The sequence below is a fragment of the Dipodomys ordii genome, unplaced genomic scaffold (assembly GCF_000151885.1).
Source record: "Dipodomys ordii isolate 6190 unplaced genomic scaffold, Dord_2.0 Scaffold206, whole genome shotgun sequence".
NCBI lineage: Eukaryota > Metazoa > Chordata > Mammalia > Rodentia > Heteromyidae > Dipodomys > Dipodomys ordii.
Window position 1 is genome coordinate 296,373 of NW_012267422.1, and position 26,734 is coordinate 323,106.

General features: G+C 40.6%; 6 protein-coding genes across 6 annotated transcripts; 4 read left to right on the forward strand and 2 right to left on the reverse strand.

The window, feature by feature from the left end:
• Positions 1-6,125: 6,125 nt before the first annotated feature.
• On the forward strand, positions 6,126-6,974 carry LOC106000018 (histone H1.2). The gene has a single exon (XM_013035202.1). The coding sequence runs from the start codon at positions 6,162-6,164 to the stop codon at positions 6,798-6,800; it is 639 nt and encodes a 212-aa protein (XP_012890656.1). The 5' UTR covers positions 6,126-6,161; the 3' UTR covers positions 6,801-6,974.
• Positions 6,975-12,118: 5,144 nt separating this feature from the next.
• Positions 12,119-12,593, reverse strand: LOC106000034 (histone H3). The gene has a single exon (XM_013035216.1). It carries the CDS (start codon positions 12,588-12,590, stop codon positions 12,180-12,182), a length of 411 nt encoding a protein of 136 aa, XP_012890670.1. The 5' UTR covers positions 12,591-12,593; the 3' UTR covers positions 12,119-12,179.
• Positions 12,594-13,237: 644 nt separating this feature from the next.
• Positions 13,238-13,630, reverse strand: LOC106000024 (histone H2A type 1-D-like). The gene has a single exon (XM_013035208.1). The coding sequence runs from the start codon at positions 13,628-13,630 to the stop codon at positions 13,238-13,240; it is 393 nt and encodes a 130-aa protein (XP_012890662.1).
• Positions 13,631-13,925: 295 nt separating this feature from the next.
• Positions 13,926-14,363, forward strand: LOC106000033 (histone H2B type 1-B). The gene has a single exon (XM_013035215.1). It carries the CDS (start codon positions 13,943-13,945, stop codon positions 14,321-14,323), a length of 381 nt encoding a protein of 126 aa, XP_012890669.1. The 5' UTR covers positions 13,926-13,942; the 3' UTR covers positions 14,324-14,363.
• A 7,311-nt stretch (positions 14,364-21,674) lies between these two features.
• Positions 21,675-22,118, forward strand: LOC106000022 (histone H2A type 1). Its single transcript, XM_013035205.1, has one exon. It carries the CDS (start codon positions 21,675-21,677, stop codon positions 22,065-22,067), a length of 393 nt encoding a protein of 130 aa, XP_012890659.1. The 3' UTR covers positions 22,068-22,118.
• Positions 22,119-23,094: 976 nt separating this feature from the next.
• Positions 23,095-26,579, forward strand: LOC106000001. Its single transcript, XM_013035185.1, is given in 3 exon segments — positions 23,095-23,570; positions 26,031-26,147; positions 26,260-26,579. Coding segments are annotated over 3 exon segments (906 nt in total). The 5' UTR covers positions 23,095-23,101.
• The last annotated feature ends 155 nt before the right edge of the window (positions 26,580-26,734 follow it).

The following is a 26,734-nucleotide window of genomic DNA, read 5'->3' on the forward strand; positions in this document are numbered from 1 at the left end:
AGAAAACTGGAAGTGGAGCTGTGGCTCAAAGTGCACAGATCCTGAGTTCAAGCCCCATGACTACCAAAAAAAAAAATCTGACTAGTCTGGGACTGCCAGATGTCTGAGTGGGCTAGGAAATAGAACTTTCCAATTAACCTTTTATGATTACATACATGCATACATAAACACACATGCATAAATATACACATATACATGTATGTGTGTATAGTTTGCAATCTATAGAATATAGTAAATATGTAATTATATTTAAGTAAATATATAAGTACTTATATAGAGTTGCATATAAGTCATGGGCAAATATTAATAAATGCCATTAAATTCATGATTTTAAGATCATCAAATAAATCACTATAATAATTATTAGATAATTTATTATTAGTTAATATTCTGTACTGATGCTGTGGTTTGAATTCAGGGCTTTGTGCTCTAGCTTGGCTTTTTCTGTTCAAGACTAGTACTTTATTATTTGAGCCACAACTCTACTTCCAGTTTTTTGCTGGTTAGTTGGAGATAAGAGTTACATATAAGTTTCCTGCTTGTTCTGGCTTTGAACCACAGTTCTTAGATCGCAGTCTCTTGAATAGCTAGGATTACGGGCTTGAATCACCAGTACTCTGCTTGTTTTTATTGTTTTCACTATTGTATTGTTTCTTTTGTAATAATTTCCATGCATTTACTGAGTTCCTGCTACATGCTTTACTACTATGCTCTCTGCTTCCTTATGCATTTTGAGAGTATATCAGGGAATAATGAAGAAAATTTAGCTTTAGCTTTTTAGGTGTCTACAGGCTGTTGGGGTTACTTCAGATTTAATCTCCTAATTGTTGGACACTTGCCTGTGAAGATTAAAAAGAAACAGAAAAATAACTTTATGTTATTTATATTAAAATATGGTTCCTGAGACTGAAATAAGGAAATAGATGAGAGAGTTTCCAGTGGTTTAGGCTGGAAACCTGTGTTTTTCTTGGGCCATGTATATGTCTTAGCGCAACGTGGATTAAAATACCACTGCTTGCACGGGTGACTCACACCAGTAATCTTAGCTCCTCAGGAGGCTAAGATATAGAAGATTATAGTTTGAAACCAGCCTCAGGCAGAAAAGGCAGGACTAGAGGCAAGGCTCTAATAGTAGAAAACTAGCTGTGAACAAGGAGAAATGCCAGAGGACCCTAGCACCAGCACAAAAGAAGAAGGAAAAAACTCCAACAACAAAGCCAGGACCCAGTGGTTCATACCCATACTTGTAATTTCAGCAATGCAGGAAGTTGTGACCTGAGGATTCAGGTTCAAAGCCAGCCCAGTTAATCTCCAATTAACCACCTAAAAATAAAAAAGAAAATGAAGAAAGGAAGAAAGAGAGAGAGAGGGAGAAGGAAGGAAAGAAGGAAAAAGAGAAAGAAAGAAAGGAAGAAAGAAAGAGAAAGGAAGAAAGAAAAGAAAGGAAGGAAGGAAGGAAGTATGGAAGGAAAGAAGAAAGAAAGAAACACTAGAAGTAGCGCTGTGGTTCAAGTGGTAGAGCAGTATCCTTGAGCTAAATAGGTTAGCGACAACATCTAGGCCTTGAGTTCAAGCCCTCGGTCCTGAACAAAAAGCAAAACAAACAAACAAATAAAAAAACCCATCACTGTAGTTGGGCACTCTTTTAGTCAGGCTCTGCTAGTAAACTGGCTGTTATTATTAGCTTCATTTTTGATCAAGAAAGAGCAGTTTCTAATTCTTCAAAATTGGGGCCTTTACCAGTATTTGTTGATGTTAACTAACTATCACCAAATGCTGACAGAACCTCACTGGCATCTTAGTAGGAAGATGTGAAAGAAAAAGAATCTGTCATCTCCTGTCTGTCCTTTATCCCTTTCTTTTTTCCTTCTTTCTTTTCTGTCCTTTTTTTTTTAGTCTGTGGGGCCTGAACTCTGGGCCTGGGCACTGTTCCTCAGCTCTTCAGCTCAAGGCAAGCGCTCTACCACCTGAGCCACAGCACCACTCTGGCTTTTTCTGCTTATGTGGTGCTAAAGAATCAAACCTAGGGCCTCATGCCCCCTTTACCCCTTTCTTAGCAACTCCTCTTACCAGCCTTTGAGTATGTCTTGTTCTTCAGTTTTTCTCTCTTCAGCTCCTTCACAGATTTGGACCTGACATTTTATTCTGCATATTTCATTTTGTCCACCAAGATTTTCAGAACTTGAAGAGTATGCCATGAAACAAATTTAGCCACTCCATAGTATTCACCTTAAGTTTAAATCCAATTACATTGCAATATTTTGACTATGTCCTCAACTTATTGTGATTACCCTGAGCTCATCATTGTTCATTCTAAAGAATCCATTCTTAACTTGAACTTTCCCTTGAAGCTCATATGAATAGACTCTTCGTTGTCCATAGACATGTTCAATCTTATTTCAAAATTGAAGACTCCAGCGAACTCTAACTACGTCACAGATTCCTTCAAAGTTCATGGTCTAAAGTTTGTGTTTCCAATTTTCAGAATGACTACTGATGAGTTTGATTTCATGCTCTTTGGACAAATTGACTAGTGTTACCATATAATTCTTTAACTTAAAAAACATGACTCACATGTAATTACACATGAGCTCATGAATAGGTCAAAGAATGCTTTGATTAGTTAATAAATGCAAGCAAGGTGACAAAGGTAGTTTTGGAGGAAGATTTAGGAAAATGAAACATGGATTTATTCAGGGAAAGAAAAAGTGCTGGAAGAAGACTAAAAAATCATATACAAAATTGACCAATGTCCTCCTGGACAATTCAGTCATTCATTTTAGGTTCATATTTTGTACTAGAAAAATTAATTTGCATCCTTCTGGATAAAACCTTATTAATTCCTTAATTTTTACAATGCAACACCAAATTCTACATACTCTGGGCTCAATAAAAAGTAAATATTAAATCAAACCACCTTCAACTAAGCCAGCTGTTGGTAGCCTACACCTGTAACCTTAGCTACTCAGAAGGCTGAGATCTGAGCATTTCACTTTGAAGTCAAGCAGGAAAGAATCTTGTAGATAAGAATCTTATCTACAATTAACCAGTAAAAAGCTGACAGTGGATCTGTGGTTGAAGTGGTAGAATATTACCCTTCAGTGAAAAAGTTAAGCAGGAGTCTGTGTGAGGTCCTGAGTTTAAGCCCCAGTAATTGTGTATGTGCACACATACGTACACAGAAGTTACCTTACTCAAAAGCTGTGCTAAGGCCAGGTGCCAGTGGCTGGTGCCTGTAATCCTAATCCTAGCTATGCAGGAGGCTGAGATCTGAGGATCACAGTTCAAAGACAGCCCAGGCAGGAAAGAACCTGAGACTCTTATCTCCAATAAGCCACCAAAAAACCGGGAGTGGTGTTGTAGCTCAAGTGCTAGAGTGCTAGCCTTGAGCTGAACTGCTGAGGGACAGTGCACAGGCCCAGAGTTCAAGCCCCACGACTGACAAAAAAATTAATTAATTAATTAATTAAAAAAGCTGTGCTGTCTGCATAATTATAAAACTCCTAGTTGCAATTTGTTATTAAATACTTGGAATGCGCTAATCTCAATTGAAATGTTCTATAGATATGAAACACATGAGATAGTTAAGACTTACCATTTTAAAAGAATATAAAGTATATCATCTAAAATATTGCTTATAAGTTCAAGCAAATATACAAGTGAAGTAAAATCTATTATTAATACAAATGTTGGGCTAGGAATGTAGCTCAGTGGTAGAGTGCTTGCCTAGAACACATAATGAGTTCCTTGAGTTCAATTCCTCAGTACCATATAAACTGAGGTGATGCTGTGACTCTTCAAGAGGTAGAGTGCTTGCCTTGAGCAAAAGAAGCTCAGGGACAGTGGTCAGGCCCTCAATTTAAGCCTGTGACTGGCAAAAATAAACAAAACCAATGTCACTGCTGTCACCTCTTTTTTTCAATGTCCCTAACAGATTTTTTTTGAAATGTATGTTACTCAATTATTTTGTTTTCTAACACTCTCTTAGGTTTCAGTTGAGCCAGAAGTGTTTGTTTTGTATAATTTTTTAATATAGTTTGGAATGGCATAGCAAAATATGTTTGCCTTGTTTTAAAGTTTTATATCTCTTTTTTTCAACACAGGTTACAAAGTTTATGAATGATTTTGTGATCCTTTGCCTTCAAGTAACTTCCACCCCTTGGCCAGGAAATTTTTGAAGTAAGTTTCTGTCTATTTATTGTTTAGAGGTGTGATTAGATTGGTTCAGGATGAATGATCACATTAGATAACTGAATTACAATCATCAAATTTACAGGCACAGGATTTAAAAATCAAGATAAAAATTTATAGTGAAGAGAACACTAGAGACCTGGTAATTAAGACTTTACACAGCTATTGTTCTAATGAATATGAACACTTCACTGAGTTTCAATTGAAAATGGGGCTCAATGCACACAGTGGAAGCAATTTGATCTTATCCTATTTCTTTTACTAAAACTGCTTGTATACTATATTGAAAGTGATTCAATGATTTGTACATTTTCCATAACATGTTACATTTATAGAATTCACAAATATAGAGGAGAATGGTAAATCTGAAGTTGTTTTCTACTGCTGCTAAATCATCCATCCCTAATCTCATTAGGCTGTTAATTCCCAGAGGGTATGAATAGAAGTAGACAGTTTCCACATGCCAAACAAATGTTATTCAGTGAAACTATCCGGCCATTCTTATTTTAAAAGATTGTTTTGTTGTCTGAACATCACTGAATTTAATTTATATAACCCCTTTGATTGGATTACAATGTAAGGCTAACTTTATATTTCCTTTCTCCCTAATATAAACACATAATCAATTACATATATAAGCAAAAAGGTTACCTTCCTTCTCTTAAGGAAAAATTTGCAATTTCTTGGAACCAGTGGGTGATTATGAAGCAGCAATCTTTAACTAAGGAAAGCAAATATGGCCAGTTTTAGAGAGGATGAGGAGGTGGTATTCAGCTAGTTAACACAAAGGTATAACTTATATGTTTTACTACATTTCCTTCTTTTTCTGTTTACAATTTTGGTATTTTCGATTTCAACTCTGATTCATCTCTTAGGTCAAAAGTGCATTTTATATCTGTCAATAAATAAAATGTCAAATCTGTGTTTTAATGATTTTATTTCCACCTTAACATTTCAGTTCATAGTATAGCACAAGTAAAGTATTTTTTATTGGAAATAGCCTACAATTTTCAAGAATAAAAATTCATCTAACTAATGCTTGTTTTCTTTGAAAACAGATCATCAATGTCCCAAACTACCAGATCGATTGGGAATTCTTTACAGGCCTACGGGGTCTCCTTTTCTCCTTTACTTCCTATAGTACCTCTCATTTTTGAGGGTCAGACCCCCTACCTAGTAAAATGTCAGAAAGGAATCTGAGGGCTTTTAAAATACAGCCCAATTTCTTGGCTTTGGAGAAGTGAAGAGGGCGCCCCGCCCCCACCCATAAAAAGGATTAGACGGTTTCAATGTCTTTAACTCAAATATATACGTCCTTAACCTCTCACCCTCTAGGACCCTCGCAAGGGTTATAAGCCCCCTCCCTTCCAGTCCTAACTGCTTTAGAGAGGCCTTGGAAATCCTTGTCCCAGTCCATAGTTACTATGGGTCTGTATGCAGAATTCACCAAGGACCTGTGTTACTTCCCTTGCGAAGAAACAGAATTATCGTGAAAATTTGGGTGGAACCAATGCCGTTTTTGTGCCTAAGATAAGAGAAGCATGTGCCCAACCACCCCTAGGAAAAAGAAGTTTCAGGGGCAAAGGAGCGACCAGGTAATTTAGAAGAAAAACAGAAAGTGGTCTCTGACTGCCCTGGACTTCCTTCAGAGTTGAGAGATTTGGAGACGTCTACACGCGTTGTCTTTGGGGTTACAAAAAAAATAAATGTAGAGTCCGAAGCCTGAGACCTCTAAGATCATTTCTTGGTCAAATCCGGGTGTTTTGGTGCGGGGCATTTTAATATTTTCTCCTTTTTGTGAGGTGGAACAAACACAACTTGGGCGCAGCGCGACGGCTCCGAGGCTGCCAGCCAGGCGGGCGACCGGAGCACCAATCAGCGCGCGCCTGCGCTCTATATATACCGAGGCCCTGCCCCAGCGCAGCTCCATCGGCGTCTTGCCACTTGTTTCCCAGTTCTAGAGCTTCAACATGTCTGAGACTGCTCCAGCCGCTCCTGCTGCCGCCCCCCCGGCGGAGAAGGCTCCGGTGAAGAAGAAGGCTGCCAAGAAGCCTGCCGGAGCGCGCCGCAAGGCGACTGGACCTCCCGTGTCCGAGCTCATCACCAAGGCTGTGGCCGCCTCCAAGGAGCGCAGCGGGGTGTCCCTTGCCGCTCTCAAGAAGGCGCTCGCCGCTGCGGGCTACGATGTGGAGAAGAACAACAGCCGCATCAAGCTGGGTCTGAAGAGCCTGGTGAGCAAAGGCACCCTGGTGCAGACCAAGGGCACCGGCGCCTCCGGTTCCTTCAAACTTAACAGGAAGGCAGCCTCCGGGGAGGCCAAGCCCAAGGCCAAGAAGGCGGGCGCGGCTAAGCCTAAGAAGCCTGCCGGCGCAGCCAAGAAGCCGAAGAAGGCGACTGGCTCCGCCACTCCGAAAAAGAGCGCCAAGAAAACCCCTAAGAAGGCGAAGAAGCCAGCAGCGGCTGCAGTGACTAAGAAGGTGGCCAAGAGCCCGAAGAAGGCGAAGGTGGCCAAACCCAAGAAGGTCAAGAGCGCATCTAAGGCTGTTAAGCCTAAAGCTGCCAAACCCAAGGTTGCGAAGCCCAAAAAGGCTGCACCCAAGAAGAAGTAGGCTTTTAGTCCTACTTAACCCAAAAGGCTCTTTTCAGAGCCACCACAGATCTCGAAATAGAGCTGCAAACATTTGGATTGCTTTCCCCCAAATCAGCTTTTGAGTTCTGGCTTAGCGGGGGTCAGGGCTCGCTGGCCTAAACCAGGGGTTTGCATCTCCTTCCTATCTGCCCTGGTTGTCGCTTTACTTGGTCAGCTGTTCCGCTTCCGCTGGCTGAACTAGGGGTGAGCGCCAACCGCTTCCCACGGCTGCCCAACAGCACAAACAAGTAAAACGCCTCCCCCCCACCCTTTTCTTAGTTAAAAGGTTTTCCTCGGATTGGGCTAAAAGGTAATTCAAAAGTTCCGCCCTGCTCTCTGGTTGGCCCACTCCCTCTCCGCCTCTGGCTTTCCTTCTGGGCTTAATTGGATGGCAGCCGGCATTGTGTTCTTCCCTATATGTTTTGCTTTAGTCAAGTTGGAAGTTTACCATCTAGGAGAAATTTAAGTGGTCTTTCGCGCGCTTTCCTTCCAAGTTGTCAAAACGTCTCTCCTTGGGAGCATTTGTAGCCTATGAGGGTGTGTTCTAGCTCCTGTGGTTGGTTTTTCTATGCCGAGAAATTCACTGAAAGGCAGCTGCGGAAAGCGCCCCCCCTTTTTTTCCAGAGTATTTCTGGATCAGGGAGCTCTAGTATCGCATACCTTATTTGCAAAGCTGTGGTATGGTTATAGTGCGTCAAAAACAACTTTTGGTCGGCCATTTTAGATCTGACGCGCGTAAGAATCCTCACTTGTAGAAGGATTTCAACTTCCCCAAACCGGAGTTGCTTTAAACATATTTTTGTTGTTTTAATGTGTGAGCTACGCATGTTTTCATGCAATTCTGCAAGTTTAGCCTTTGGTCTTTGTCAGTGTTTGAATTCATATCCATATGCATTCCTCTTTAAATGCAGAAGGGCTAGTTCCTGTTTTTGTATTCTGTTGGAACAGATTTTGGCGAGGCCGGTTACAAGGACCTCCAAAGAGGACAGCAGTTACTCAGTTTCTGCAAGAATGAATCTTGTGACATTTCATTACCTCGTGGGGTTTATTAAACAGGGAGAAGGGTCCAGGAGGCAGCAAAGAAAATTTCCCTATGCTTTCTTCTAGCAATTTTTAATGATCAGTTCTGCATTAATTGTAAGTTTTGACACAAGGTATTTCTCATTTCTGCCTCTTCAATTCTGATTTTATTTTTAACATAGGCTGAATTCTATGGACATGTAGACTAAATCTCGACATTCTATTTTTGTTCCTTTGTATTTTCTTCACAGAAGTATTTTCATTGCTCAGAACACCTCTGATGCGTAGGATTTACTCAAATAGTAGTGTTTCATAAATTGTGATTTTTTTTTTAACAAGATGATTCGTTGTGGACAGAAGCTAATTCCATGACTGATGTTCAGATTTTTTGGTTTCCCCCACACACTTGTCTTTCTACCACATTCACATATATACATATGTACATGTGTACCTTTATTGAGATTGTGTTAAATTTATGAATTGATTTGTGGAAATGGCAGGATTTTGTGTAAGAATTTTCATGTTTTCTGTTTAACTATGTTATCTGTCTAGATAATTTAAAATTGTTTCCAAATAAAATATAATCTTAATATTTGTTTCCATTATTCTCAGCTATTTATCTTTTTATTGTTAAAAATGACAGCCTGTGAGATTTTAGATTCCTTGAGGCTAATCTCATAAAATAGACATTGAAGACACTTGGAATTTTTAGTTTGGGGTTTTGTTTTTTTTTTCTCTCCTTGTTTTGAGTCTGGGTCTCATGAATACCAAGCTTGCCTTGAACCAAGCCTGCCTCTGCCTTGCAAGTGCCGGGATGACAAGCATGTATAACCAGGCCTTCACTATTGAAGAGAATGAACAATTGTCCAGTTCCATGTAAGATGGACACATGCAAACCATATAATTTTAAACCAACCTAAACAAAAAAAACTATATATATATTATTTTATTTATTTAAATTTTTTTGGGGTCCGGTCGTGAGGCCTGATCCCTGGGCCTGGGCGCTGTCCCTCGGCTCTTCAGTTCAAGGCTAGCACTCCACCACTTGAGCCACAGTGCCACTTCCGGCTTTTTTCTTTTTGCTTATGTGGTGCTGAGGAATCGAACCCAGGGCCTCATGCATGCAAGGCAAGTGCTCTACCACTGAGCCACCTTCCCAGCCCTATATATTTGTTTTAAATGGGTTTTGATATATTTAAAGCATATAATTAAAAATGATTTCACATGTTTCTTTTCTTGGGCAAGGAGAACTGTTATGTTAATTTCCAATTGCCTTCAGCATAAAATAACCTTTCAGCAAAATGTCACATTGGGTGACATTCTTTTTTTTTTATTTTATTGTAAAGATGCTGTACAGAGGGGCTACAGTTATATGAGTAAGATAATGAGTACATTTCTTGTTGAACATTGTTACCCCTCCTTTGTATCCTTTCCCTACCTCTCCTCCCCTTTTCCCCTGACAAAATTGTAAAGATCATTTCCACCATAAATCTCCTTTAAAACTTATATTTGTCATTGTTTTCTTTTTCTTTTATTATTAAATATATATTTTTATTTGTAAACATGCTGTATAGATGGGTTACAGTTATGAGTAAGGTAATGAGTACATTTCCTCTTGAGCATTGTTACCCCCTCCTTTGTCATTGTTTTCATTTTCAACTTTTATGTAGTTTTATCATTCTTCACTTTTTAAATCTTTTATAAAATTATATTGACAAGTAGTAATAGTATATTCAAAACTCTACTAAAACACTACTAAGTTCGCCTATTATTCTTCTTAAGCAAAACTCCAAATGTTTAGGCCATGTAAATCTATGTAAAATGTAGAAGCCTTTTTTGTGGTTGAATTCAATGCCAGAGCTGAACAGACTTCATTTAGAGGATTTGATTTGGGAATAGGGATCAAGGATAGTCTCAACAACAACCCATAGAGTGAACTTTTTTTGAGCACTTATTTACACCAAGCCACTTATTCTATATTTTCCCACATACACATTTTTTGGCACAGTACTAAGTAGGTACCATTATTGCTCCCATTTTAAGAGATGAAACTGAAGCCTGGCAACGTTCGAGTAACTAGTGAGCTGACCAGCAAATCAAAGTTACCTTCTACATACTCACAAAATTCCTCAAGAATAAATAAATCATATAATTTAAATGTTTCTAGTGCCATTTTAAAATAAAATGAAACAAGTGAAATTATTTTAGTATAATTAACCCAATAGATTCCTTAGTGAACTGATTATAAGATTTTGTGTTGGGAGGAGTGGGAAAGAAGAAACAATAGGAGCTGGATCTTATCAAAGCATTATATGGACATTATATATATGGGCATATCACAATGAAACTTGTTTGTACAAGTGATATTTGCTAATATATTTTCTTTGTTGTAAATGTTTGTGTCTGATATATTTTATGCTTAAAGCATAGTTCATTTGTCTGGTCATATTTCAGTTATTAAAAATAGTCAATAATGGCTCCTATCTTAGATAATATAGCTTTTATACATATTATTGGGGGAAAACCTAACACTTGTTCTGAAGCAGAATGTGCATACTTCCAAGGAACTAGTCATTTTGTTCTGGTTCTGGTTCTGAGGTCTAGAGCGCATCACTAAGCTGATGCCCTGAGGGTTCATTCTAACCATGTCTCAGATCAGACTCTAATGTCAGAATTTAGCCTGTCAATTTACCACAGTCCTCATCAGCTGACCCAGAAACAGTAATTTCTTTCTTTTTTTTTTTTTGTGAGGGGGGGTCCGGTCATGGGGCCTGAATTCTGGGCCTGGGCGCTGTCCCTCAGCTCTTCAGCTCAAGGCAAGTGCTCTACCATTGGAGCCACAGCTCCACTTCCGGCTTTTTTCTAACGTGGTGCTGAGGAATGGAACCCAGGGCCTTGAGCATGCAAGGCAAGCGCTCTACCACTGAGCCACTTTCCCAGCCCCAGTAATTTCTTTTGAGGAAGAAATTATGTTTGACTCTATTTTGAGGGTTAAATTTATTAATCAGAAAATGAGAATGAAAATGGATTTGATGTAAGATTGTTGGAAGTGATATTTATTGGTAAAATATTATTTACTTTTAAGGGATTATTAAGATCCCTTGGGTTGGAGTGAACTTGCCTCAAAATATACTTAAGAATTATACACTATGGGGTTGGGAAGGTGGCTCAGTGGTAGAGTGCTTGCCTTGCATGCCTGAAGCCCTGGGTTCAATTCCTCAGCACCACATAAGCAAAAAGAAAAAAGCCGGAAGTGGCGCTGTGGCTCAAGTGGTAGAGCGCTAGCCTTGAACTGAAAGAGCTGAAGGACAGCGTCTAGGCCCAGAGTTCAGGACTCAAGACTGGACCCCCCCCCAAAAAAAAAAGAAAATAGAATTATACACTATAACTCAGGCCAGTCACTTCATGTAGTACTTAACCTACGATTCATGGAGAACTCAATTTTGACTATTCCACAAGCACCAAATTTCGATGTTGAAACTAACAAACCCACTGTTTTATTGTTACACCTATTTTATTACCTTCAAATGTAAATGTTACTCAATGCTGAATGGTTCTGTAAAACTAATGTTGTGTGAAAGAATTTACCTTAAAAGAATGCTCAAATTGAATAACGCTAATTTTATATCCACTGAGATGTTTCTTCTTCAAATATCTTTGTAACACACCATCATCCTAAACATCATAGGAAGAGCCTGAAACCTGAGTCTCATCCCAGACCCAGCAATTTCTAACTCTCAGATTGCTTCTACTGAAGTGAAATATAAACAGGTTAGGATGCAAGGGAAGGCTGAATAAATTGAAAAAGATCTTGCTCAGAATTTTCTCTGAGGCTATTAAAACTCAAATGTTGATGTTCTATTTCTAAGACCATAGTAATCTGGAGCTTTATGACGGTATTTTTTGTCTCAAAATTTTTTTTTGATTATAGTGAATGTTATTTCTATTAATCTTGCAATTGCAATTGACTTTTTGTGATTTGTTAGAATGTGGACCAGAATATTTGAAATCTGGGCAAGAGAAAATTTAGCTGTACCTTATATGGAGTTGTATGTGACATGTGAACATATACATACATAGAATGGTAAATTCTTGGCAATAGAGCTACATTTTTGCATGTGACACTCGCATGACAGTAACAAGTATGCATTTTTAATAATAAAAATGCCCATGATGGGGTTTCGGTCATCATATTAAACACTAACTTTAACCAGAAAGAATCCTGCAGTTGCAAAAAACCCTGTCTTCTTGCTGCTGAATCAACATATTACAGCTACTTCAGTGAAACTGTGGGTGGCTCTTAAAAGAGCCTTTTTCAGTGAGAAACACTTGGTGGACTTTAAGCCCTCTCTCCACGGATACGACGAGCCAGTTGGATGTCCTTCGGCATGATGGTCACTCGCTTGGCGTGGATGGCGCACAGGTTGGTGTCCTCAAAGAGACCCACCAGGTAGGCCTCACTGGCCTCCTGCAGCGCCATCACAGCCGAACTCTGGAAGCGCAGGTCGGTCTTGAAGTCCTGCGCGATCTCGCGCACCAGACGCTGGAATGGCAGTTTGCGGATCAGCAGCTCCGTCGACTTCTGGTAGCGCCGGATCTCGCGCAGCGCCACGGTGCCGGGCCGGTAGCGGTGAGGCTTCTTCACGCCGCCGGTGGCAGGCGCGCTCTTGCGAGCGGCCTTGGTAGCCAGCTGCTTGCGAGGCGCCTTGCCGCCGGTGGACTTGCGAGCGGTCTGCTTAGTACGAGCCATTTGGAATAACAGAAGACACACAGCAACCTGTAGCGAAAGTGCCTACAGGTTGGCCTTAAATACGCTTGTAAGCAATGTGATTGGCCTTGAAATGTTTTTAAAAACTCCCGCGCGACAAAATCATTGGTTGAAGAATCTTCCTGCGGATTGGTTCACGAGAAGAACATCTGATTGGACAAATTGTCCTCCGTCATCCTTTTATGATTTTGGTCTAAGTACAGCAGTGCATAACGGTTTTGGACGTTTTGATTTTTCAGTAAAGGAGTGTTATCTGAGACCCCTCCCCCCCCGATGTTTGAGACAAGACCTATCTTGGTAGTAAGGTTGTGGCTTTGCGGACTACCCTAACTCCTAAATGCTGCTTACGGGTTGGGTTTAGGGCGTGGTCACATTCCCCAAAATTAGAATCCTTAGCTGATGAAAGCTAATAGCAAATGCTGTATAATAGCGTTTTTGTAACTCAGGAATCCAGTTTTAGCTCGTGTACTGTATGTGCCTTCATGTGGCTTTTTGTATGCAGGCTATAATTTAAATACAATATAACCAACAGCGTTAGCGGCTTTTCTGGTGAAAACGTGGGTGGCTCTTAAAAGAGCCGTTTAGGTATCTGGAAACAAACGGCCAGTTGTTCCCTGGTTTGTCCCTATTTACTTTCCCTTAGCCTTGTGATGACTCTCCGTTTTCTTTGGCAAGAGCACGGCCTGAATGTTGGGCAACACCCCACCCTGAGCGATGGTGACTTTGCCCAGCAGCTTGTTGAGCTCCTCATCGTTGCGGATGGCCAGCTGCAGGTGTCGCGGGATGATGCGCGTTTTCTTGTTGTCGCGGGCCGCGTTGCCAGCCAGCTCGAGGATCTCGGCCGTCAGGTACTCCAGCACGGCCGCCATGTACACCGGGGCGCCGGCGCCGACGCGCTCCGAATAGTTCCCCTTTCTAAGGAGGCGATGCACTCTGCCTACTGGGAACTGCAGGCCCGCGCGAGAAGAGCGGGTCTTAGCCTTGGCTCGGGTTTTGCCTCCCTGCTTACCGCGCCCTGACATAGTGATTTGACTATAGCAGAATGAAGAGAAAAGGGCTTTGGGCTGAAACCCGCATTTTATAGGTAGCATAAGGCTTAAGCATAAAGTCAGCCTATTGGTCAAAATCGGCTTAGGGGTCTATCCAATAGGAACTGAAACTGTAAATCCACAATTTGCATAAACTTCCTCTCGGGATTGTTTTGTAGCCAATCAGAAGGGAGAAATGTTAAACCCTCATTTAAATCACTGGACTATACATAAAAACAGTACATTTCCTCTTACTATCCTGCTTTCTGTTAGTGTAGAGCCAGTTTTCTTTGCTGTTGGACAGCCATGCCTGAGCCTTCCAAGTCCGCTCCAGCTCCTAAGAAAGGCTCTAAAAAGGCCATTACTAAGGCGCAAAAGAAGGACGGCAAGAAGCGTAAGCGCAGCCGCAAGGAGAGCTATTCCATTTATGTGTACAAGGTGCTGAAGCAGGTCCACCCGGACACTGGCATCTCGTCTAAGGCCATGGGCATCATGAACTCGTTCGTGAACGACATCTTCGAGCGCATCGCGGGCGAGGCTTCTCGCCTGGCGCACTACAACAAGCGCTCGACCATCACGTCTCGGGAGATCCAGACGGCCGTGCGCCTGCTTCTGCCCGGGGAGCTGGCCAAGCATGCCGTGTCCGAGGGCACCAAGGCTGTCACCAAGTACACCAGCTCCAAGTAATTGCCTTTAGACATTTCTTAATCCAAAGGCTCTTTTCAGAGCCACCCACTTTATCATGAAAAAAGCTAAAACTCTTGGCGTCCAACTCCTTAAGCCCTAAGGTGTGGTGGCTCAGGGCTGATGGCTGTTTGTAAATCTATCGTAGTTTGAATAATTTTGACTTAGTAAGTTTATACTAGGCGAATTGAGTTTTTCCTATTGGAAAGCTGTTAAGTGATTGCCTAAGGAAAGAGGCCTGCAGTCATTTCGCATTTATTTGTTCCCTAGAGATGGAACTGTGATGTAAATTGAGTCCTATTCCTTTAAGGAAACAGTAATTGATTCTCTACTAGATCTTAATGTGACGCACCTACATCTCCAGGAACAATTAAATTCCTCCCTTTTTTGTGTTTACTCATCACTATTTTAGAGCCTTTTGAATTTTTTTGGCGTCTCAGATAATCTGGGCTATTTGTGTACAGGCATGTGCGTTGGCCAGAGCTCAGGGCCTGAACAATGGGTTTGAATTTCGCGCTCTTTCCTGTCTGAATGCAGCTGACTTGCACTGACCACAGTTGGAGAAGTTAGCAGTTTTCTTTTGCAGAGCATCTGGGATTTCAAAAGTAATTATTAGAAATCGGCAAAGGTCTGGATTAAGAAGTTAACATTTGCATCCTTGGCTGTGGGAGGGGAAGAACAGGGAGTTGTGTGAAAGGGAAAAAAATTACTACAAGCTTTCCCTCCATCTAGTTTTATTCAACACTGTGTTTAGATGAAATAAAGAAGGGTTTGCCAAACAAGGTAAAAGTTAAAACTGTCTTCTGGTCTCACACAAGGTATAAGTAAATCATTGTATGAGAAGTACTATCAGTATATGCAAAATACTGTCAAGAGAAGCCTTAATTTTTTTTTTTAATTCCCATACTAACTGAGGCTTCAATGTCAGAATGTGGCCTTTAGGATTCTTTCTCTGGAAAAGTTTCCTAGTAGTAGCATTATTTCTCAACATTTTCACAGAGCTTTCTTGAAGTGGAGATTATTTTCCTAGCTTGTCTTCAATAACTTGTCTGCTTGCTTCCTTTCTCCCCTACCCCCTTCCCCTCTCCATCCCCAACCTCTTTCCTCCTTTTTCAATTAAGATGGGAATAAAACTGTACCTAATTTGAAGGATGACAGAGTTTGGCATAAAGAAAAGCCCACAAAGACATAGTTGGCAAAGGTCCTGAGATTGTTTCTGAGATGTAGGAAGATTTAAAAGGTTCAGAATTAAAGGATTTGGAATTTCTTGGCCCTGATCTAGGGCAGGGGACTTGATTTTTAATTTTGCCTACTGCAACACTTGTTAGTGTTTTATTATCTTATTTCTATTAATAGCACATTCAAGTTAGTTTTTTTGTTTTCTTTTAACATCCTGGGGGATGACCTTTATTTAAAAGTGATAATCATTTGACTGACTATGGTAACACAGACCTGTAAACCCCAGGTCTCCAGAGATTGAGTCTAGTCAGCCTGGGCATGTAGCAACACTCTGTAGGAAAATTAAAAAGGAAGCAAAAAGAAAGAGGGAGGGGAAAAGTAAGGTAATAATCACTAATAATTTCAAGCCAGTTCATTGATATAGGACACATTATTAAATACAACACCTTGATATTTGAGAGAAAAGAAGCACAAAGGTCTCACCTTCTCATAGCCATTCTACCCTAAAATAAGACATTAAAAAGTAGCAAAGAATTCCTTGAATTGCCGAAGCTGGGTATAAGACCTTATCTTTTCTCTGAAGACACAATCTCACAGAAGACTCTGCACACAGGTCTTGCTGAGGTCTCCATGTGATCTCTCCTGTTTTGTCAATTTGAAGCAAGATTCTTGTAAACACATTTCACAACTATCTTCTTCTCTGAACTGACCATAAAAATCCATAGGAATCCTTGCTTGTCTGGAGATTTACTTCTGGACTTCATTTTTGAATAAAATCCTCAATACATTTGGGTACATTTATCAGTTATTTTTAGAGGTGTCAGCAATGAATTTAAGGATAGTAAAGAGGGGGAAAAATCCACAAAAATCAATTATAGGTTCATTTTTCTAACCTACTAGAAATTTCCCTTTGTGCAAAAACTTTATACATAAATGTTATATGGGAGATACTTTAGCATTGTTATCATTCTTTTAACTTAAGAGATTCTAACAATCACTTGCACGATTGCATTTCATTTTAATTTTCCTTTCTCTGGTAATCATTTTATTGTTATTCTGAAAATATATTTTGATGTTTTCCTACATGTAATTTATGAGATTCCTTTTGAGGATGTATTAGAAGTGAGATTTATGGCTCCAATCATACAAGGGCAGTACTTCAGTCCATATTCCCAAGTTGCTTTATCCTTGTATAGTCTCACCAACAAACTTTTTAAATCTATTTGCTGAAGACATGAAAAATTAAGTCTCATTGCTTTATTATTTGAGCAATAAACATTTTGGGGCTGGGAAGGTGGCTGAGTGGCAGAGTGTTTTATCTTGCATGCATGAAGCCCTGGGTTTGATTCCTCAGCACCACATAAGCAGAAAAGGCCAGAAGCAGTGCTGTGACTCAAGTGGTAGGGTGCTAGCCTTGAGCTGAGGAGCTGAGGGACAGTGCCCAGGCCTAGAGTTCAGGTCCCAAAACAAAACAACATTTTATAATAATATTTATTTTACTGTGATATTATCACACCTCCTGTCCATCCTTTAGGGATGTTGCTCTATTTACAAACGTTTTTTACTAGATCATTGCCATGGATGAACAAATTTAAGGATGTATTACATATCTACTATATTCCTTATGTCTTATTAAATATAAATTCAGTGAGCTATGAATAATCTTGTTTTTACTTGTTTGACAAGTTGCCATAAGTGACAGATTTCTACAAGCTGTATTTCTATAAGCTGATGAGATGTATCCTGAACACTTTATAGTTGTATATTTATCCTTTCAGATATATGCTTTTTCGCTTCATGCTCTTTGTAATTCATTGATTTCACACACATTAAAATTTTTATTTTCTTGTTGAACGTGTGTTTTTCTCATTATGCCATATTCCTCTCTATTCCTGGTCATTTTCCTTCCTCTAAAGTCTTCTTATCTGATACTAAAACCTACAGATACTCTTGCAACCTTACAATTGAAGTGTATATGGTTTATCTTTTTGTCTCCTTTAATTTTATTCTATAGTTATATTTGAAGTTATATATGACAGCATACTGTTGGCATGGGCATTGTTATTGAGTTAGCTAATCGCTTCAATTGTTATGTTTAGGCAATATTCATTTAGTATAATTCTGATAATCACAGGGCTTAAGGATGTGAAAAGTAACGTAATATGAGAACTTAACATATGAATTATTATTGACTTAATGCAACTAAGTGGATATAGTATGGGAAAAGTTTTCTTGGCCTCTTATTTGTGTAGATACAGGATAAGAATTTATAGGATGTCCCACTTGAGAATGGAAGATAATCAAGAAATGTAATTCCCCTAACCTAACACTGCAATTGTCTTTTCTTTTCTGGCTTTTTCTTCTTTTCTTTTCTTTTTTGAAACTGTTATTAATTTGTCTATTTTTCTATTTCTGGTTTTCTATGAACTTTTGGAACATTTTTTTGTAATCCATTTTAGTTTATCTGCAGTCTTGCCTTGTTTATACTTACCCTAAATACCACCTTCACAGACATTAATAATTACACCACAGAATGTCACTCATTTTGCTCTAAAATTTCAAAAGTATTATACTTATCCATAATTTTTGCATTTAAATTTTTATTCCTTTCCTATACTGTTCCCAGATTTCCTCTGTAAATTTCTATTCCACAAATGTCCTGTTGTTATGCTTTTGAGGATAGGTATGCTGGCAACAAATTCTTTTCTTTTCCCCCCTCCTTCATCTGTAAAAGCCTTTACTTTCCCATTCATTTCTTGTAATTTTTGCATGTATATATACGTATATATGTAATGTTTCATCCCAAATCATCTAGAATTTGGTCAAGAAATTAGAAAATTTATACCTTCTGATACTTGGTTTCTGACATCCCTGTTTTGTTTTATAATATAGCTCTCATTTTACTGAGGTACATATTTTTTCTAATAGGCTGGCCTCATGTCTGAAATAAAGACATGCTCTCTCTTTCTCATCCTGTTCTTGCCTATTGTCATTCTGTATTCAATTATTTTTCCAAATCACTCATACGCTATACTTTTCTATGTATTTACCTTACTGTGAGCCTTCTCAACAAGAACATGATCATCCTGAGGATAATGTTGCTGTCTGCTCACTGCTGTGGCCGTGAGTACCTAAAACACTCTGGCTTTTACCAGGGACTTGTTAATCACACATTCAATAAACATTGGATATCTCCCTCAGGAATTCTCTCGATTTTTCTAAGTTACTGTGATTGCTCTTTTCTGTGCCCTTGTATAACAATTGCTCAAAACCTTCTTTTGGATGGAGAACAAGCACTGCTACTTAATCACTTAAATCCTTCTCAGAGATTATAAATATTTGGAATAGGTCAATCATAGGTTTTTTCAACTTTCCAAAAACAATAAGCAGTTATTATTTACTGCTGTTGTTTATCATGAAAATAATCATAAAAGGGAGGCTATTAGTAAAAAAAATTCATAGGGATAAAAAAATGAAAGAAATGAAAGGTTAACAGAAAATGAGTACCTTTACTCTCCTAGGTTCTTTGACTAAAACCATGTACTGACTACACTGGGTTAGGAAGGGATAGGGTTTTCTCACACCTGTTTCTTGTTCCTCCCATCATCTTATTTGTGGGTAAGTAGATCCTTGGTTCTGAGCCTTTAGAAATTCCTTTAGTGCATTGTTCACCTCCAGCTGGGTACCATTTGCTTAATTTCACAAACCATAAAATTAAAAGCAGCAAGATTCAGCAATCTTTGATGATTTTTCTATTCCTCAACCTATCAGCTTTAAGACCAGGCAATTAATATATAATATTATCATAGTGTGTTGTGGTACATACTCTCACTTTTATTGAGTATTGCCATAGTATAGACTATTTGTATTCGAATACCTTAAAAGTCTAGAGATGATTATGTGCTTCAGTGAGTTCAGAAAATTCAAGCCAAAAGCATGCCAGTTTAGTATGCTGTTTATCAACTGAGGGTGCTCGGGGAGCAGCAAATGCAGAGGGACTGTCTGAACTCCCTTATCTACCTAGAGACATATCCTTCAAAAGGAAGTCAAATGTCATGAATCTGTTTCCAGGAATCTTAAACTAGGAAGAATAAATTTCAGGAGAGAAAAATCAGAAGTTAATGCAAGACAGACTCTACCAGATTCTGTACTTGTTCCCTTCAGTACCTATTAATCTTTTCAAAAGATCATTTTCTCAAAAGTGGCGCTATAGCTCAAGCAGTAGAATCCTTGCCTTGAGGTGAAGAGCTAAGGGACAGTGCTCAGGCCCAGAGTTCAAGCCCCACAACTGACATACAAACACACACACACACACACACACACATACACAATCATTTTCTCTATTATCCCTACATTACCAATATTCATCCTCCTTTGTGCTCCAGGAGGGTATATAAGTATGTTGATCTCACTGGGTTTTTGAGTATTCGTTTTTATTTGCTATATGCCCCCATACATGTAAACTAATTCATGAAAAATTTCCCATTCATTTTCCTTCTGTCACTGCCTTTAGAGGGGAGTGAGGAAGTGTTATTAGTTGACAATGATCAGCTATTTAAAAAATGACCAGTAACAGAGAGGGATATTGAATAATGATAAAAACATACATTGAGTGAGAAAATCAAGACAATCTTAATATGTGTGAATTTAATTAAATATAAAGTATATGCAACAAAAAACTGACAGATCTGAAAGGAGAAATATCCAATTATAAATGAGGGGTTTACAGGATTAATTATAATGCTATTTTGTAGGCAAGTGAGAAAAGAGCAAGGGTTAGGAAGGTTGGGAATGTCACTTATCAAGGTGTGAAAGGCTTTCCCAGCTAATGGGGAAGACTCTAGTCATCTTAACTCACTGCTTTTAACTCTGGTAAGGTAAATAACTGTTGTGGTGTATGAAGCTTCCCAATCTCATTAAAATGAGTTTAACACTCTACATACCCTCACAGCTACATACATAGATAAAATGAAAGAAGACCTAGGTCAGGGACTGATCATCTAGTCCTTTCAGGAACTTATAGTCCTGGCAGTTTAAGAAGAGTTTGGGAGGCTGGGAAGGTGGCTCAGTGGTAGAGCAATTGCCTTGTATGCATAAGGCCCTGGGTTCGATTCCTCAGCACCACATAAGCAAAAACAAAAAAGCTGGAAGTGGCGCTATGGCTCAAGTGGTAGAGCGCTAGCCTTGAGGTGAAGAGCTGAGGGACAGTGCCCAGGCCCAGAGTTCAGCCCCCCGCCCAAAAAAAAGAAGAGTTTGGCTACAATGAAAAACCGTTTGGCCCAGAGTTCAGCCCCCCCCCCCCAAAAAAAGAAGAGTTTGGCTACAATGAAGAACTGTTTGCTTTCTTCCTCCATTTCTGTCATGAGGCCTAATGAGCTAAAACAAGATAAATAATCCCTGATCTGAGAGACTGCATGTTGGTGGACAGCAATATAGACTACATAGCAAGTTTTTGCCAGCCTTGGCTTAATAAGCCCTTTTCTCCACAGACATAAAAAAACAATGCCTACCACACTAATTCTACATACTCAGAAATTGTTCTGAATAGATTGCTTTCTAAAAATCCAAACCAGACTCCTCCAAAAGGACCACTGGCCAAGAGGCACAGCTCTGAGAATAAAACACTCCCACTCCTTGCTTATAGGTTTTTTTCCCCCTCAGTAATGAGGTTTGACCTCAGGGCCTTCCCACCTGAGACACACTCCAGAGCTTCTCCCTTCCCTAATCTTTAGTCTGAGGATTACCCAGTCCAGAGCCAGCAGGACTGGATCTCAATCCTACTGGGCAGGACAGGGTGGGATTCACACCTTTTTTTGGTTCCTGTTGGCCTCTAACCTTATCTTTCCAATCTCCAGCTTCTTCAGTAGCTGGAATTGCTGACATGAACCACTGTGTCTCCCTAATAGTCTCCCGTAGATCATTAAAGTGCTCTATGTTATTCGTATTCAAGTAAAAAGGCATCAAGCCTGACTGCTGACTGAAGCAAACATAAATCCACAGGCTTGTATGCAAATGAAGGGTGAAAATTCTTATTTTCTATTGGTGGTTATGTTAGCCAATGGAAAAAGTCCGTTCAGGCTCCCTTCAGTTAGTATAAATACTTCTCATTCCCCGTTTATACAGTGCTATACCTGCATTTTTCTCGTGTAGCTAGATCTTCATTTTTGCTTCAGTTATGTCGGGTCGCGGAAAGCAAGGAGGTAAAGCTCGCGCTAAAGCTAAGACTCGCTCTTCCAGAGCCGGTCTGCAGTTCCCGGTAGGGCGCGTCCATCGCCTTCTCCGAAAGGGAAACTACTCGGAACGTGTCGGAGCCGGCGCCCCGGTGTACTTGGCTGCGGTGCTGGAGTACCTCACTGCGGAGATCCTCGAGCTGGCGGGCAACGCGGCCCGGGATAACAAGAAGACCCGCATTATCCCGCGCCACCTGCAGCTGGCCATCCGCAACGACGAGGAGCTCAACAAGCTGCTGGGTCGTGTGACCATCGCACAGGGCGGTGTCTTGCCTAATATTCAGGCTGTGCTGCTGCCTAAGAAGACCGAGAGTCACCATAAGGCTAAGGGCAAATAAGCCTGTTAGGTAACCGCTTTGCAATTCTGAGCAAGACAGAACAGGATAACAACAAAGGCTCTTTTCAGAGCCACCCACTATTTCTATGAAATGAGCTGTCATTTGAAATTTTTATTTGTACCAATCGTTTTCTTACCGATCTATACCTCTATAAAACAATTTTTGAGGAGAAAACAGCATTTGGTTATAGAAAGAAGTTGATGTAAGAAAAGGGCGAATGAAGCAATGCGTCGCGTCTTTAGCCAGTGCTTTCAAAAATTCTGGCGTCCGAAATCGTTGCCAGCTCACAGTAAAGCAGGCGTCATTTTACATCACTGTAATCGTAGCCGTGGCTAGTGTGGGGTCTCGAGGTGCATCTGGCCAGCGTCACTAAAATGAGATTCCTTCTCAATAGAAAAAGTTACCATTTTACCCTTCACATTTAACATACTGAGATTAACTTTCAAATCCAGGGCTTTCTCCAGATGCTTACAATACTTGTATCATGCCAAGGGAAACCCTTTCATTTTAAGTGAGTTTCCACGTTTCAAGTGGTTGCCTTGCTTAAATTTTTGAGTGAGAAGCTTGCTCTGCAAATCTTGTCCATACCTGCTATGTATGTAGGTGAATAAAGGCTATGGTAAAGAGCAGGGCATTGGCTTCATTGACTAAACTGCAAGCTTTCTTTCCCCTAACCTTAAGAGGCTCAGAAGCTTGCTCTGCAAATATCTGTGCATAATAACATTAATTATACAATGATGGAGTCCACTGTAACATTTTTACACATACATGAATCAACCACACCCTTCCTACTCTATAGCTCTGCCCTATTCCACTCCCCACTTGGCAAAACATTTAACAGGTTTCATTGTTCCTTTTTAAGGCAGTGAAAGCAGTTTGTAAGCCGTGTTCTCTGGTACAGGAATGGACCAATCAGTTAAAAGCGCGCGCACTTTCGAATTGCGTGGGCCCAATCATTGGTAGTCTGATTGTATAAAAGACGGGTTGCTCTCCACAGAGTGCAAGTCTCCTGCGGACCTTCCTTATCCTCTGTCATGGCTCGTACTAAGCAGACCGCTCGCAAGTCCACCGGCGGCAAGGCGCCCCGCAAGCAGCTGGCCACCAAGGCCGCTCGCAAGAGCGCTCCGGCCACCGGCGGCGTGAAGAAGCCCCACCGCTACCGGCCCGGCACCGTGGCGCTGCGCGAGATCCGGCGCTACCAGAAGTCGACGGAGCTGCTGATCCGCAAACTGCCGTTCCAGCGGCTGGTGCGCGAGATCGCGCAGGACTTCAAGACCGACCTGCGCTTCCAGAGTTCGGCTGTGATGGCGCTGCAGGAGGCCAGTGAGGCCTACTTGGTGGGTCTCTTTGAGGACACCAACCTGTGCGCCATCCACGCCAAGCGAGTGACCATCATGCCGAAGGACATCCAGCTTGCGCGCCGCATCCGTGGAGAGAGGGCTTAAAATGTAGATCTAAGCTTGTACCTGTTAACCCAAAGGCTCTTTTCAGAGCCACCCACATGTTTCAAAAAGCAGCTGTAGTCACCTGCTATGCAAGTCTTCCAGAACTTGAAGGATGTCAGCTGGCAATGTGGGCAAAGGTCCGAGGCCATTGGCTCAGCCCTGCAAGCACAAGCTCTCGGCTTGGGTCTCGGGTGGACAAAGTTTAGTTGAACTAGGGTGAGGAAGAAGGTAATGCAGTGTGAAGTATACACAGCTGGGGCTTTCGGTGGGTTATATGCCTTAAAACCTACCCTGGCACTTTGGGAGCCTTCCTGTGGCTGTGCCGTGGCCTTCAGGAATAGAGGTAGAGTGGTGCACAATAGATCTCATCACTGGACTGATGTGTTGGAAATCAGGATGCATTCCTTACCTGGGTCTTTAGGGACAAGTCTTCTGAACGAGTATGGCTGGGAACGTCTATTCAAATAGGGAGTTCACCGACTAAATATACAAATATTTCTCAGAATTTGGGGACTAAGTACTGTAAGGCAATTAGATGGGAATAGTGTCTTAAAAGTAATTTCTGCATTTTCAACTATTTAACTTACTTGGGTATTATATGCAATAATATGCTGAAGAATGCAGCCATACATCCTAGAGACCTTTTCAGTGAATTTGTGATACTGTTTGTCTAGGAACATGGAGTTGATTTCTACTTCCTTTGCTATGCACTATAACAATACCCATTTTACAGGTTTGTTATTGGGATAGCAGTGTATTTTAGACACTGCTGTATAGAAATTTTAATTTTTTGAGTTGTGTATTATACTCTAGGATTTAAAAAAATAATCAAACCTCTACCTTCTGGATTTATTTGTATTACTTTGTAGATTCTACCTAGTTTAGAATTGAAACGTCAACCTACATTGAAAACTCAAAGATAGAAATTTATCTCTCCTGGGCTAGGAAGTGGTAGAGCGCTTGCCTTGCATGCTTAAGGCCCTGGGTTCGATTCCTCAGCACCACATAAACTAAAAGAAAAAATCCGGAAGTGACACTGTGGCTCAAGTGTTAGAGCGCTAGCCTTGAGCTGAAGAGCTGAGGGACAGCGCCCAGGCCCAGAGTTCAGGCCCACGACTGGGCTCCCCCCCAAAAAAAAGAAATTTATCTCTCCTTGCCCTCGGACCACCCCCCCCCCATGTTAAGGGCTTTCATTTCTCTATGGACCCTAGCCTGTCTCACAAACATGAAATAAATGTGCTGTGCTTTCACCCTGTTAATAAATTTTATGACATTCAGAGACCCAGTAGGAGAGTCTAACCAGGTATGGTCTTTCTTACCTCTCTATAATGGTATTGATTGTCTGCATTAAATGTTGGTTGTCACAAGGTCTTCAGTTAATTTTTCTTCTCCAAGCACCTTAGAATGACATACCAGACAGTAAAGTTTATAGCTAATGTTGTTTGAGTCTAGAAACTGTTTTGATTAGAGACACTTATTGTATGAAAAGATCAAACTTCCCAAAGAAGAGAAACACATCAAAATCAGGGTACATTTTTTTCAGGCTTAAATATTTAGCAGTAGTGTCCAGCACAGAAGGAAACAGCAGTCATCACAGCCTACACTGAGAAAGGAGAATGACAGGTCTGAATCCAGCCTGGGCTACACCTTTTCTCAGGAACAACAAAAATATTGGCAGTAGATGTTCCAATGCACTCAGTAAAAGTGACTTAGTAAGATTTTAGTAATTTTTAACCCAAAATTGAGAAATCTGCATGGAGATTTGAAAATTTGAACTGCACTCATAAAATGACTCTGGGTAACTTAATGTGATTGTCCAAACACTTGAGAAAGAGAACAATGAAATATTTTGGGGCAATTGTTTTGAACATATACAAATAGAAAATAAAATTTGGCAACATCTTGCACTTTATTAAAAAAAACTTTTAATATATATGTACTTTCTCATAGTGACTTGGGGCTGGGAGTTAAAACTTGAAATCAAGAGCTCAGGGCAAAATTCCAATTCAAGGCAGATTTTAAAAGTAAAAGCTTAAAAACAATATTACATGTATGTAGCACTATTTTGTGACAGCCTGTTTTGTTTGCATTTGCTGATCCTAATTCTGGCCACCAAAATCCATGAAAGCTATTATTACTGCACAGTTTTATAAAGGGAACTCAAAAGTTGTATTGTTATGTAACTAACACTTCTCTTCCTAAGGAGAAAGTAGAAGTGCCAAAACATGTTCAAGTGGCAAAACCAGACCTGCACTTAGTGTTGCAATTAGGCCCGAAAATTAAATTGACACGAATAGACTAATAAGGCCTTGAGCCAGGTATTTCATTGAGAAGTTACAAAACAAGGGTGTTTAATTACAAGGTTTACTTGAATAGAACCCTCTGTTCCTTTGACAAGAAGTAATTTTCTACTACAGGCAAGATACCTTTTAATTCTTGAAATAACCACAGTAGTACATTTCTGAGTCTTTTCTGAGCAGTGTATTAAAATTTAAGTTTTTACTAAAATGCTCAAAAGTACAGCAACTTGAGGTGCAAATAGCAGTGTTAGAGGAAAAAAAAAACAGCAGGGGTTTAAAAAGCGAAAGCATTTCTCGGTTCGTAAGGATTGCTGGCCGAAGGGGGCGGAGCAAAGGTGCGGCAGCAATACGCTCCCGCCTACAGTTCTCAATTAGGTCCGATTGCAGCTTATAATTACTCAAGGTCCCAAAGCGAAACTCAGTGTTTCTACTGGTCCTTCTAAGCAGTTTTAGACATGTCTGGCCGAGGGAAAGGAGGCAAAGGCCTTGGTAAAGGCGGAGCAAAACGGCACCGCAAGGTACTGCGGGACAACATCCAAGGCATCACCAAGCCCGCTATCCGACGCTTGGCTCGCCGCGGCGGAGTCAAGCGCATCTCCGGCCTGATCTACGAGGAGACCCGCGGGGTGCTCAAGGTGTTTCTGGAGAACGTGATCCGTGATGCTGTCACCTACACGGAGCACGCCAAGCGCAAGACCGTCACCGCCATGGACGTGGTCTACGCGCTTAAGCGCCAGGGCCGCACCCTCTACGGCTTCGGCGGTTAAAATCGCCGTACCCCATCTTGTTTAAAAAAATCTTAATTCTAAAGGCCCTTTTCAGGGCCGCCCATTTGCTTACAAAAGGAGTTGCGCATCTCCTGGGAAGTGGGGTTTGTATCCCGTATGAAGTAGGCTCCCTAGGGGGTCATAGTGGCTTCTTT